Below are 13712 nucleotides of genomic sequence, written 5' to 3' on the forward strand. Positions count from 1 at the left end.
ACACCCTACATTTTCTAAAACTGTTTGAATGGTGTCTGTGAGTATAACAGAACTCAAATGGCAGGTCAAAACCTGAGAGATTCCTTTACAGGAAGTGGCCTGTCTGACCATTTCTTGAACTTCTTTTCCATCTCTATCATTTACTAAGGATCTCTGCTCTAACGTGACACTTCCCACGTCGTCCATAGGCGCTCAGAGCCCGGGAAAAAACAGAATGTCGTCATTCCAGCCCCAGGCTGAAACACATTATCGCCTTTCTCAAGTGGCCGATCAAGGGACACTGGGCTTAGGCGCGTGACCCGACCGCCCCCGCCTTTGGGATTTTTTCCTCTGTTTGCCGAAAAGGAGATTCCCTGTCGGAATATTATCGCTTTTCTACGAGAAAAATGGCGTAAAAATTGATTTTAAACAGCGGTTGACATGCTTCGAAGTACGGTAATGGAATATTTAGAATTTTATTGTCACGAATTGCGCCATGCGCGCGACACCTTTACTATTTCGGATAGTGTCTGGAACGCACGAACAAAACGCCGCTATTCGGATATAACGATGGATTATTTTGGACCAAACCAACATTTGTTATTGAAGTAGCAGTCCTGGGTGTGCATTCTGACGAAGACAACAAAAGGTAATCAAACTTTTATAATAGTAAATATGATTATGGTGAGTGCTAAACTTGCCGGGTGTCTAAATAGCGAGCCCGTGATGCCTGGGCTATGTACTTAGAATATTGCAAAATGTGCTTTCACCAAAAAGCTATTTTAAAATCGGACATATCGAGTGCATAGAGGAGGTCTGTATCTATAATTCTTAAAATAATTGTTATGCTTTTTGTGAACGTTTATCGTGAGTAATTTAGTAAAATGTTAGCGAATTCCCCGGAAGTTTGCGGGGGGTATGCTAGTTCTGAACGTCACATGCTAATGTAAAAAGCTGGTTTTTGATATAAATATTAACTTGATTGAACAAAACATGCATGTATTGTATAACATAATGTCCTAGGGTTGTCATCTGATGAAGATCATCAAAGGTGAGTGCTGCATTTAGCTGTCTTCTGGGTTTTGGTGACATTATATGCTGGCTTGAAAAATGGGTGTCTGATTATTTCTGGCTTGGTACTCTGCTGACATAATCTAATGTTTTGCTTTCGTTGTAAAGCCTTTTTGAAATCGGACAGTGTGGTTAGATTAACGAGAGCGTCTTTAAATAGCTGTAAAATAGTCATATGTTTGAGAAATTGAAGTAATAGGATTTTTAAGGTTTTGAAAATCGCGCCACAGGCTGCCAGTGGCTGTTACGTAGGTGGGACGCAAGCGTCCCACCTAGCCCATAGAGGTTAACCAGCATGGCTTCCACAGCATTCTTCAGCGATATGCCATCCCATCTGGTTAGCGCTTAATGGGACTATCATTTGTTTTTCAACAGGACAATGACCCAACACACCTCCAGGCTGTGTAAGGGCTATTTGACCAAGAAGGAGAGGGATGGAGTGCTGCATTAGATGACCTGGACTCCACAATCACCCGACCTCAACCCAATTGAGATGGTTTGGGATGAGTTGGACTGCAGAGTGAAGGAAAATCAACCAACAAGTGCTCAGCATATGTGGGAACTCCTTCAAGACTGTTCAAAAAGCATTCCAGGTGTGGCTGGTTGAGAGAATGCCAAGAGTGTGCAAAGCTGTCATCAAGGCATAGGTTGCTACTTTGAAGAATCTAAAATATAATTTGATTTGCTTAACCTCTTACATCTAGACGTTCCGCTAGTGGAACACCTGCTCCAATATCCAATGATGGGCGTGGCGCGAAATACAAATTCCTCTAAAATCCGAAAACTTCAATTTTTCAAACATATGACTATTTTACAGCATTTTAAAGACAAGACTCTCGTTAATCTAACCACACTGTCCGATTTCAAAAAGGCTTTACAGCGAAAGCAAAACATTAGATTATGTCAGCAGAGTACCCAGCCAGAAATAATCAGACTACCCATTTTTCAAGCTAGCATATAATGTCACAAAAAACAAAACCACAGCTAAATGCAGCACTAACCTTTGATGATCTTCATCAGATGACAACCCTAGGACATTATGTTATACAATGCATGCATGTTTTGTTCAATCAAGTTCATATTTATATCAAAAACCAGCTTTTTTACATTAGCATGTGACGTTCAGAACTAGCATACCCCCGCAAACATCCGGTGAATTTACTAAATTACTCACGATAAACGTTCACAAAAAACATAACAATTATTTTAAGAATTATAGATACAGAACTCCTCTATGCACTCGATATGTCCGATTTTAAAATAGCTTTTCGGTGAAAGCACATTTTACAATATTCTCAGTAGATAGCCCGGCATCACAGGGCTAGCTATTTAGACACCGACCAAGTTTAGCACTCACCAAAATCAGATTTACTATTAGAAAAGTTTGATTACCTTTGATGTTCTTCGTCAGAATGCACTCCCAGGACTGCTACTTCAATAACAAATGTTGGTTTGGTCCAAAATAATCCATCGTTATATCCAAATAGCGGCGTTTTGTTTGTGCGTTCCAGACACTATCCGAATGGTAAATAAGGGTCGTGCGCATGGCGCATTTCGTGACAAAAGATTTCTAAATATTTCATTACCGTACTTCGAAGCATGTCAACCGCTGTTTAAAATCAATTTTTATGCCATTTTTCTCGTAAAAAAGCGATAATATTCCGCCCGGGAATCTGCGTTTCGGTAAATAGAGGGAAAAACAGAAAGACGGGGGCGGCCAGTGCACGCGCCTAAGCCCACTGTCCCCTGATCGGCCACTTGACAAACGCGATAATGTGTTTCAGCCAGGGCTTTGAATTACGTCATTCAGCTTTTTCCCGGGCTCTGAGAGCCCATTGGAGCCGTAGGAAGTGTCACGTAACAGCAGAGATCCTTTGTAATGGATAGAGATGACAAAGAAGGCCAAGAAATGGTCAGACAGGGTACTTCCTGTACAGAATCTTCTCAGGTTTTGGCCTGCCAAATGAGTTCTGTTATACTCACAGACACCATTCAAACAGTTTTAGAAACTTTGGAGTGTTTTCTATCCAAAGCTAATAATTATATGCATATTCTAGTTTCTGGGCAGGAGTAATAATCAGATTAAATCGGGTACGTTTTTTATCCAGCCGTGAAAATACTGCCCCCTAGCCATAACAGGTTAACACTTTTTTGATTACTACATGATTCCATATGTGTTATTTCATAGTTTTGATGTCTTCACTACTATTCTACAATGTAGAAAATAGTAGAAATAAGGAAAAACCCTTGAATGAGTAGGTGTGTCCAAACTTTTGACTGGTACTGTGCTTTATTTAGGGAAAACTTTAACTACAACTGTGTCTCACCTAGCTATCTTAAGATGAATGCACTAATTATAAGTTGCTCTGGATAAGAGTGTCTGCTTAGTGATTCAAATGTAAATGTAATCTAATATCAAACCAAAGAGATGAGACATACTTTAGTATCTGTTTGTTTGGTATGTCCAAACGGGTCCTTTACCACAAATACGTACAAAAACAATCCCCATATGTCCTTCCATTCATTTACCAAACAGCCAACCCCCCCCAAACCTGTCTCTCACCGGGCCTTGCGTTTGCGGACACGTCTCTCGTGCTCCGCCTCCTCGTAGTACAGCTCGTTGTGACTGGCGTCTCGGCGGCGGGCGGCAGCGGCAATCATAGCCCGAGACTGGGAGTGGGCCAATCCGGTCGCGGCGTTGTTCTCAGGGCCTAGGGAGGCAGACAACAGAGGGATGCTAGGTTAATACAGGTGTTCATTATATTCACTGATACAGAATCTTGCAAAGTCAGAGTGTCAAGATATCTCCACACTAACAAACATGCCCAATACTCAGCGTAACACAGACATACAGACACTTTAAAAAAAACTGTGACAACTGAAAGACTTCTTTGCGTCTTTGAATAGTAGTAAAACCTAAAATCGTAATGGACGGAACACTGTAATCATCAAAAAGAAAATTGATATAGTTGAAAATGCATTTTCCAAGTTCAAACCACCACACCCACGCATCCACTGTGTAACATTCAGTTATTCCGGGTTCTCTGCTACTCCGCCTCTCTGTGTCTTTAGGCGGTGCCGAGTGTCCGTCTTAATAAACTTCCCCCAGCCAACTTCAAAAGTTGAATGTCAGGCGCATGTCATTATGACAGCGTTAATATGCAAGAGAGCGACGGCTCATGTTAATAGGGGCTAAGAGAGGGAGCTGCTGCAGTATTAATGTAGGGTAGGCTGGGGGTTCGGGACGGGAGAATTCGATTATATATCAATGCCCCATTTCTCCAGTCTGAGAAACGGCAGCCATGTTTGCACTGCCAGTCAGGTCATGAACCAGTCAACTCACCAACCCAAAAGGGAGATTTGTTTTCTTTTGAAGTAGTAATGTTGGGGGTTAATACCACAAAGAAGAATTACCTGGTGATCAAAAGAACACCGCTTGCTTGATGTAAAGGAGAGAGCCCTGTGGGCATTTCAGTATAAAATATAGTACAGAAAAGCTCAACTTTGGGAATTAAGGGTGACTGTCTACGAATATCATGATTCATTTCAGCAAAGCCATGTCTCCTGCTGCCTCATCTGAAGTGTGTGTTCGAACAGCCTCTACCATGCTTAGTGGTTAGGTGATGGACCTTGGTCATGGATAATGGAGGGAGGATAGTCTCTCTCCCAGACTACCCCAAATCACTGTCCCTGCTGCAGTTACTGTGATGACACTCCCCAGAGACCAGCTCCTCAATGAGGAGAACGAGAGGAGAGTGACAGAGTGGGCAGTATAGCTATTGATTTAAATCTGCTGGCTGTCTCATCTCTGAGCTCTACTGGAGGGAGGAGGGGGGAGGAGGAGGGAGGCAGAGAAAGAATAGAGGGAGGAAGAGAGCGAGAGCCAGAGCGAGAGAGAGAGGGTGGGCGGTACACTTATGGGGAACGCAGAGTAGAAGGAGATTGCTTCATGAGTAGTCATAAGCAGTCCTGATGCCTCTTCACTTCTAAACATGTTCAAACAAATGCATTTATTTGGTTTCCCTCTCTCCAGATATCCTATTAGGTTTCGCTCTTGCCCAGAGCTGATTTTTACAAATTGAACAAATTATTATTCCATATCAGAAACAGTCAAAGCAAATGTTCAGCTAAAAGTGAAAACGTATAACACGCTAGTAAATAGAAGCAGCGATAAATAGTCACTAGGTCAACGTCGATAGTGACGTCACATGCTTCGGGTGTGGCCTACACAAGCGAGTTTAATCATTTCACAGCTGTGTCTCTAAACCAATGAGGCATGCCGATTACAGTGGAGAGCAAGGGGATTGGTTTGGTGTGCAGCTCCAGTGAGAGAGAGGCAGGTTAGTCAGTGAGTCCAGACAGTGTTCAGAGATGCAGGGTTTTAGTGAGAGACAACTACTGAACTTACTATCCAAAAGGTAAGCTTTCAGTTTGGCTTTAAAGACCTCTGGGTGTTAGAGAGCAACCGAAGAGAGGAGAGAGTCAAACATCAAGCCCAAAGGACAGATAAGAGAAACAGATATAGAGGAAACGTAAAGATAAACCCAAGGAGTCTCCATGCACTCACCAGTGGCGGGGGATGCCGGGGACTCACCATCCACATTATACACCTTGAGGCTGGCCAGGTGCTTGGCGGCCCGGGACTTAGAGGCGGTGAGCAGGGCCGGGTTGTGGACAGAGAAGTCCCTGTAGTAGTTCTCTATGATGGCCAATGCTGCCCGCTGAATACTGCGCACGCAGGCCCACACACACACACGCAGGCACACACACACACGCAGGCACACACACACGCACGCAGGCACGCAGGCACACACACACACGCAGGCACACACACACGCAGGCACACACACACACACGCAGGCACACACACACACACACAGGCACACACAGAGGAAGAATAAGGAGAAGGAGATTTACTTGGAACCTGGACATAGAGGATAAAAAAAATGTACTTAAGCTAACAAATAAACTACAACAAAACAAAGTGAATAATGCATGTCTCAGAGAAATAAACTCTGATTTTACAAATCCATAAAAACAGGAAAACCAGACGCTGCAAGGTCTGACACTGAGGGGGGAAGATAGGAGTGATTAGAGAGACAGAGAGAGAGATTAGAGAGACAGAGGAGACAGAGAGAGAGATTAGAGAGACAGAGGAGACAGAGAGAGAGATTAGAGAGACAGAGGAGACAGACGAAAGACCGAGAGACAGACGAAAGACTGAGAGACAGACGAAAGACCGAGAGACAGACGAAAGACCGAGAGACACAGACAGACACAGACGAGAGACAGACAGACAGAGAGACAGACACAGACAGAGACAGACGAGAGACAGACAGAGACAGACGAGAGAGAGACAGTCAGACGAGAGAGAGACAGTCAGACGAGAGAGAGACAGACAGACGAGAGAGAGACAGACAGACGAGAGAGAGACAGACAGACGACAGAGAGACAGACAGACGACAGAGAGACAGACAGACGACAGAGAGACAGACAGACGACAGAGAGACAGACAGACGACAGAGAGACAGACAGACGACAGAGAGACAGACAGACGACAGAGAGACGAGACGAGAGACGAGAGACAGACAGACGAGAGAGACGACAGACAGACGAGAGACAGACAGACGAGAGACAGACAGACGAGAGAGACGAGAGACAGACAGACGAGAGAGACGAGAGACAGACAGACGAGAGAGACGAGAGACAGACAGACGAGAGAGACGAGAGACAGACGAGAGACAGACGAGAGACAGACGAGAGACAAAGGGAGAGAAAGAGAGATGGAGAGAAAGATTGAGAGGGGAGTGTGAGGAGAGGAGTCACTAGCGCCAGGAATGAGAGTGTGACTGTGTTACTTTGAGTCATCATGTTATGATTAACCGACACCCCCCCGAACACAGGGACATATCCCTGCTGCCTAGGCTCTGTCAACAGAACCTCACAGCACTGCTGGGAGAGAGAGGCTGAGGTTAGAGAGAGACAGACTACTTCCTATTGCTGCTGCAGCATGGACGTCCTGTCCCGGATCAACATGCCATGTCTTGCCTCTCAAAGACAGCAATATTTCACCAGTTGAGACTTTACATATGTGTTCTGTTCTTGTGCTTTAGCAATCCATTATGTAGCAACCGAGTATGGCCTGAACCCATCTCTAAGTTATTGTCTACACAGACATGTGGTCAAAGTGATCAATGTACCAGTGCTGATTAGCCAGCTACACAATACCAATTCATTAAGCGTGTGTATCCATTTTGTTTACGTGCCTTTACACAGGTCGACCGTTGGGGTTTTGATCTAGAAATGCCTGGGATGATTTTCTGCTGTCGCTTATTGTAGCCTACTGATCCAATCTAGCCCTGTTAGTACGCTGCTGAGAGACAGTCAGAGTACAGTTCCTCTGCGTTGTAACTGCGTGGGGCCCACTAACAGAGCAGCAGTAGATGCAAGCAGCTTTTCACAGGCCTACAGAAGCACAGGGTCATTCCTCACGGCTCAACTGACTAGTCTACAGTTCCCAAGCTCCAGAAAAAACGGCCCATATGTCAGGGAGTCTCCTCTCCCGCTCTCCTCCCCTCCTATTTGACACTGAATCCTGTCTCTCTTTCAATTCTATTCAATTCAAAAGGCTCTCTCCTTTTACATCTTCCTCCCCTCCTTTCTCCTCCCGCTCCCCCACCCTCCACCAGGGACTCGTGTCATTTGTTAAAACGAGCAGGGCGCTAACTTAACTGTTGCAGACAGAGTCAGGAAGTACCACGTGCTGGCCTGGAAGCATGCGCTTCCCATTTCCCCCTGGGGCAGCCAGGCAGCACACTGAGGCTACTGTCCCCCTCTGTAGACAGACACAGTCCTCTCTTCTAACCCATCCTCCTCTTTATTCCCCTATTGATACTACACCATGAGAAAGGTTTGCTGCTGTGTACCGTTCCACATGTAAGAGTGAGTAGGAGAGAGAGAGAGGAGACGGAGATAGAAACAGTCATGGGACGTCCTAACAGCAGTGACATTGGGGGGGAGGTGAGAGAGGTATGCAACTTTACACACCCAGTGCTGACGCAGGGGAAATGTCAGGCTAAGTGACAGGACATTATGGACATTTCCTCTCCCTCATTCCAGTGCAGTGCAGTGCAGTATATATATACACATACACACATACACACACACACACACATATATACACACACACATATACACACACACACACACAGTGCCCTCAAAGTATTCAGAAGCCTTGACTTCTTCCACATTTTGTTATGTCAGTCGGAATTTAAAACTGATTCTACTTAGATTGCGACTGATCTACACACAATACCCCACAATGTCAAATTGGAATTGTTTTTCTAAATGTTTACAAAATTACTGTTTTTTTTAGGATTACTCCATATCTGTACCACACATACAATTACCTGTAAGGTCCCTACAATACAAAAATATCCCTTTGAGCATGGTGAAGTTATTAATTATGCTTTGGATGGTGTGTCAATACACCCTGTCACTACAATGATACAGGCGTCCTTCCTAACTCAGTTGCCGTAGAGGAAGGAAACTGCTCAGGGGTTTCACCATGAGACCAATGGTGATTTTAAAACAGTTAGAGTTTAATGGCTGTGATAGGAGAAAACTGAGGATGGATCAACAACATTGTAGTTACTCCACAATACTAACCTAAATGACAGAGTGAAAATAAGGAAGTTTGTACAGAATAAAAAATATTCCAAAACATGCATTCGGTTTCCAATAAGGCACTAAAGTAATACTGCAAGAAACGTGGCCAAAGGAATTAACTTTTTGTCCTGAATACAAAGCGTTTTGTTTGGGGCAAATCCAACTGAAAACATCACTCACTGATTACCACTTCATATTTTCAAGCATGGTGATGGCTGCATCATGTTATGGATATGCTTGTCATCAGCGAGGACTAGGGACTCTTTTTCTGGATAAAAAGAAACGGAATAGAGCTAAACACAGACAAAATCCTAGAGGAAAACCTGGTTCAGTCTGCTTTCTAACAGACACTGGGAGACAAATTCACCTTTCAGCAGGACAATAACCTAAAACTCAAGGCCAAATATACACTAGAGTTGCATTGAATGTTCCTGAGCGGCCTAGTTACAGTTTTGACTTAAATCGGTTTGAAAATCTATGGCGAGACCTGAAAATGGCCGTCTAGCTATGATCATCAACCAACTTGACAGAGCTTGAAGAATTTCAAAAATAATAAAAATGGGCAAATATTGTACAATCCAGGTGTGGAAAGCTCTTAGAGACTTACCCAGAAAGACTCACAGCTGTAATCACTGCCAAAGGTATTGACTCAGGTGGGTGAATACTTATGTAATCAAGATAGGGTTTTATTTTTAATTCATCTTCAAAAAAAAAAAAATTCCACTTCTGACACTATGTATTTTGTATAGATTAAACAAATAAAATAAGACAATTAAATCCCAATTGTAACAAAAAAAAGGTGGAAAAAGTCAAGGCGTGTGAACACTTTCTGAAGGTACTGTATATATATTATAAATCAGCTTTACCACTGCAGGGAGTTTTGTGTAGACTAGCAGCAGCTGTGTGTCCCCATAGAGGGATTCATCCCAGAGTGGTGCTGGACATCACACATGACTGATACAGAGAAAACGACCATGGCAGGATGAAGAGTGTTAGTGGATGTGAACACATGACTGATACAGAGAAAACGACCATGGCAGGATGAAGAGTGTTAGTGGATGTGAACACATGACTGATACAGAGAAAACGACCATGGCAGGATGAAGAGTGTTCGTGGATGTGAACACATGACTGATACAGAGAAAACGACCATGGCAGGATGAAGAGTGTTCGTGGATGTGAACACATGACTGATACAGAGAAAACGACCATGGCAGGATGAAGAGTGTTAGTGGATGTGAACACATGACTGATACAGAGAAAACGACCATGGCAGGATGAAGAGTGTTAGTGGATGTGAACACATGACTGATACAGAGAAAACGACCATGGCAGGATGAAGAGTGTTAGTGGATGTGAACACATGACTGATACAGAGAAAACGACCATGGCAGGATGAAGAGTGTTAGTGGATGTGAACACATGACTGATACAGAGAAAACGACCATGGCAGGATGAAGAGTGTTAGTGGATGTGAACACATGACTGATACAGAGAAAACGACCATGGCAGGATGAAGAGTGTTAGTGGATGTGAACACATGACTGATACAGAGAAAACGACCATGGCAGGATGAAGAGTGTTAGTGGATGTGAACACATGACTGATACAGAGAAAACGACCATGGCAGGATGAAGAGTGTTAGTGGATGTGAACACATGGAGGAGGCAGGTGGGTTCACAAACCCACAACTACGATGTCAAATACATGGATGTATAAACATCTGGCTGGCTGGCTGGCTGGCAGGCACGGACAGGCAGACAGACAGACAGACAGACAGACAGACAGACAGACAGACAGACAGACAGACAGACAGACAGACAGACAGACACACCGCAATGTAAATGTAATGTACACAGACAGACAGACAGAGACACACCGCTGGCATGGCACACAGAGACACACCGCTGGCATGGCACACAGAGACACACCGCTGGCATGGCACACAGACAGACACGGCTGGTATGGTATACTGACAGACACATTCTGACATCTCCAAAACAAAGGCACACTGTAAAACAACTTTGTCAAGTTTTAAATCCACTTAAAGCTATAATCCATTTATACATACTGTATGAAGACGTTTCGTCAGACACACGCAATTGTGCATTAGCACAAAACAAGTACAAACTCCTAAACCAACGTCCTAAAGTTAACTCCACTACATACACCCATTGTGATGAAGGCAGCACTTTGAGCAGTCAGGGTCTCCGGTGCTCGCCACTTTGATCAATTATTAAACTACAGCAGAGAGAGGAGACAAACAAATACAGCCCAAACACTGGCCTAGATATGAGCCTGACTGTGCCTCGTGTGCCTGTGGCTCTTCTCTACCATAAGTAGCAACTTGTTATGGTAGACCACACTGGAGACGGGGGACAATTAATGAGGAGAATAGCAGGATTCTTGCAGAGGTGAATCTCTGGTAATGTTGGTGTTAGGATCTTGAGCATTTCCTCAGGCTTCTTCTGCCCTGAGACTGGCATCAAAGAACGGCCAGCTCAGAGTCAGACAGAAGAACAGGCCTCCTGGCCAGGTTCATTGTTCTGATATCCCATCAGACACTTGCCAGACAGACTGCCTGCCAGACACACAGAGGAATGTCCTCACCAGTTGCCTGGGAATGGAGGAGGACATGCATGGGGACACACCCAGTCTCCACTGGAACCTGAGAATCTGTGTGTGTGTGTGTGTGTGTGTGTGTGTGTGTGTGTGTGTGTGTGTGTGTGTGTGTGTGTGTGTGTGTGTGTGTGTGTGTGTATGGTATGAATCTTCTCTGACCAGATGCTCAGTGTGGCCTGTAGGGAGCACTAATTAGCTGTTTGTTTACAAGCACATACAGACAACAGAGAGAGTGCTGCTGCCTTGGCCAGCTGAGGAAAAAAGCAAGGCACATTGTGAGCGACAACAGCCCCAGGGCAGCCTCTAACAACACTAGTGAAGCAGAGGCTAAAGCACTTTACATGTCCATCATCTGCCACTGTACTGAGGTAGACAAAGGTGAACCAGAGGGCCCCGGCATAATACCAACATATGTTATGTTTGAGGCCCTCACAAAAGGGGATATGAGAGAGCGGATTTTGACAGTCTGACTATATCTCTCAACTCACGAGGTAAAACCTCTTCCTGGTACATTCAGACGGCACATCAAAAGGACAGTCATTACAGACCAGGTTCTTCTAGTCTGAGCTGTTCTCTCTGGCTTATAACTTTTATTACACACACACACACACACACACACCTCTTACTTTCTTTTCTCTGCTCTCTCCTTCTCAGCCTGCTCTACCTACTGAGTTGTCCAGTCTTTCAAGGAATTTTCTCCTCTCGCATCCTCCCCCCATCAGTCTCCCCCTCCCTCTCACCCGCCCTCTCCCTCCGCATCTCACCTGAGCTGGCCCAGGTTGTAGTGGCGTGTCTCTCCGTCGGTGGAGCGCGTGACGCAGACAGAGAAGGCGGGCTGCAGCTGCCTGAGCTCCAGCAGAACGATGGCCAGGTAGTGGATGAAGAGCAGAGCGTCTACTAGAGATACAGCGTACTGCACGATGCCCTGGTAGTGCTCATCCTGGGAACAACAGACAACCCAGCAGCTGTTAGTGTCAATACACTACATAGGAACACACCAGTGGAGGCTGGTGAGGGGAGGACAGCTCATAATAATGGCTGGAACAGAGCGAATGGAATGACATCAAACACATAGAAACCATGTGTTATATAACATTCCACTTATTCCGCTCCAATCATTACCACGAGCCCGTCCTCCCCAATTAAGGTGCCACCAACCTCCTGTGGTACACACACATTCATGACAAGAGATTTACACAGATGAAAGCAATGACATACAAATTCAATACTTGAAGAGGCAGAGTGGTGACCAGTAATTAGACGCATTACAAACACTGAGTGTGAGTCTCTCTCTCTCCCTGCTGTACCTGGGAGTCCAGTATCCTCACGCCGTAGAACAGCCAGTAGGACACGACAAACAGCAGCACCAGCACGGCCAGCAGCGCTCTGAACACAAACACCCGGGGCAGGCCGGCGCGTGGAGCCCGGAAGAACAGCGCCCACACGGCCAACAGCAGTATCAACAACTTAAACGCCACGGAAATAAAGAGGCCCTCGCAGGCCGTGCCGCACACCAGGAGCTTGTCAGGCCAAAGGAGGTGGGGGAGAGCCAGGAAGGCCAGGGGAGTGAGGAAGACCAGCAGGCCCAGAACCACAGCCAGGGTCAGGGTAAAGTAGCGCCGGCAGTCCAGGCCCACGCTGTCCTCCAGGTCCTTGGTGATCCGGACAATGTCCTCCTGGGACAGGCTGTGTTCCGACGTCCCAGTGACGGCCGTGGTGGTCTCGCCCCAGTTGTCATCCTGGGAGGAGGGAGGGAGGGGGAAGAAGGACGGGAGAAAGAGAGAGGAGTCAGTGTTAAATACTGTAGCATATAAGCATGTTACTACTATAGTCAAATTTATTAGAGACAGGAAAAGTTATACATCTGGCAAGTCAGGCCGGAATTTTCTACTCTAGGCTCATTTCTATAGACAGCTTAAAGCTGTGCTCATTTCCGTTCAAAAGTCAACCAGGGAGGGGAGGACGAGCAAACAAAGAGAGAACGAGAGAAAGAAAGATGGGAAATGGAAAAAGAAAACAGCGAATAGAGTGACTGCCTGGGGTACGAGAGGCGAGGCGCTGACGTCTGTGTTTTCTGGCAACCACAGATAATAAAGGTCATTTGTGGCTGGCGAGAGCTCCTAAAACAACACAGATAAGAGCCTTTATAACACTGTACCAACACAGGCCCACAGTGTAGACTGCTAACTGAGCTGCCAGGGAGGGCTGCCCAATACAAACCAACAGGGAGACTGGACAGACAAGACCAGAGACTATCTATCCATCTTGCTGCTCTTTCCCTAGTTCCCCAACGACAACAGATGGAGCCTGATTTGATTTCCTCAGCAGACTCGAATTTAAATCGGCAGGCAGCTAAAAATAGCACAGAGGGG

The 13712-nt window shown here is 45.4% G+C and overlaps 1 protein-coding gene across 2 annotated transcripts in view; it reads right to left on the reverse strand.

Moving 5' to 3' along the window:
* Positions 1-13712, reverse strand: part of LOC106575319 (vang-like protein 1) — a 56377-nt gene that overhangs the window by 6477 nt on the left and 36188 nt on the right. Inside the window, exons 4-7 of one of the 2 annotated variants that reach the window (XM_014151785.3) lie at positions 12648-13079; positions 12105-12280; positions 5645-5778; positions 3614-3761 (exon numbers count right to left, since the gene is read on the reverse strand). In XM_014151785.3, coding sequence (XP_014007260.3) covers positions 3614-3761; positions 5645-5778; positions 12105-12280; positions 12648-13079 — 890 coding nt within the window. Of the gene's footprint in view, positions 1-3613; positions 3762-5617; positions 5779-12104; positions 12281-12647; positions 13080-13712 lie in introns of both variants that reach the window. The other variant, XM_014151782.3, reaches the window with a different exon arrangement.

This window comes from Salmo salar, chromosome 17 (genome assembly GCF_965601325.2).
Source record: "Salmo salar chromosome 17, fSalSal1, whole genome shotgun sequence".
Classification (NCBI taxonomy): domain Eukaryota; kingdom Metazoa; phylum Chordata; class Actinopteri; order Salmoniformes; family Salmonidae; genus Salmo; species Salmo salar.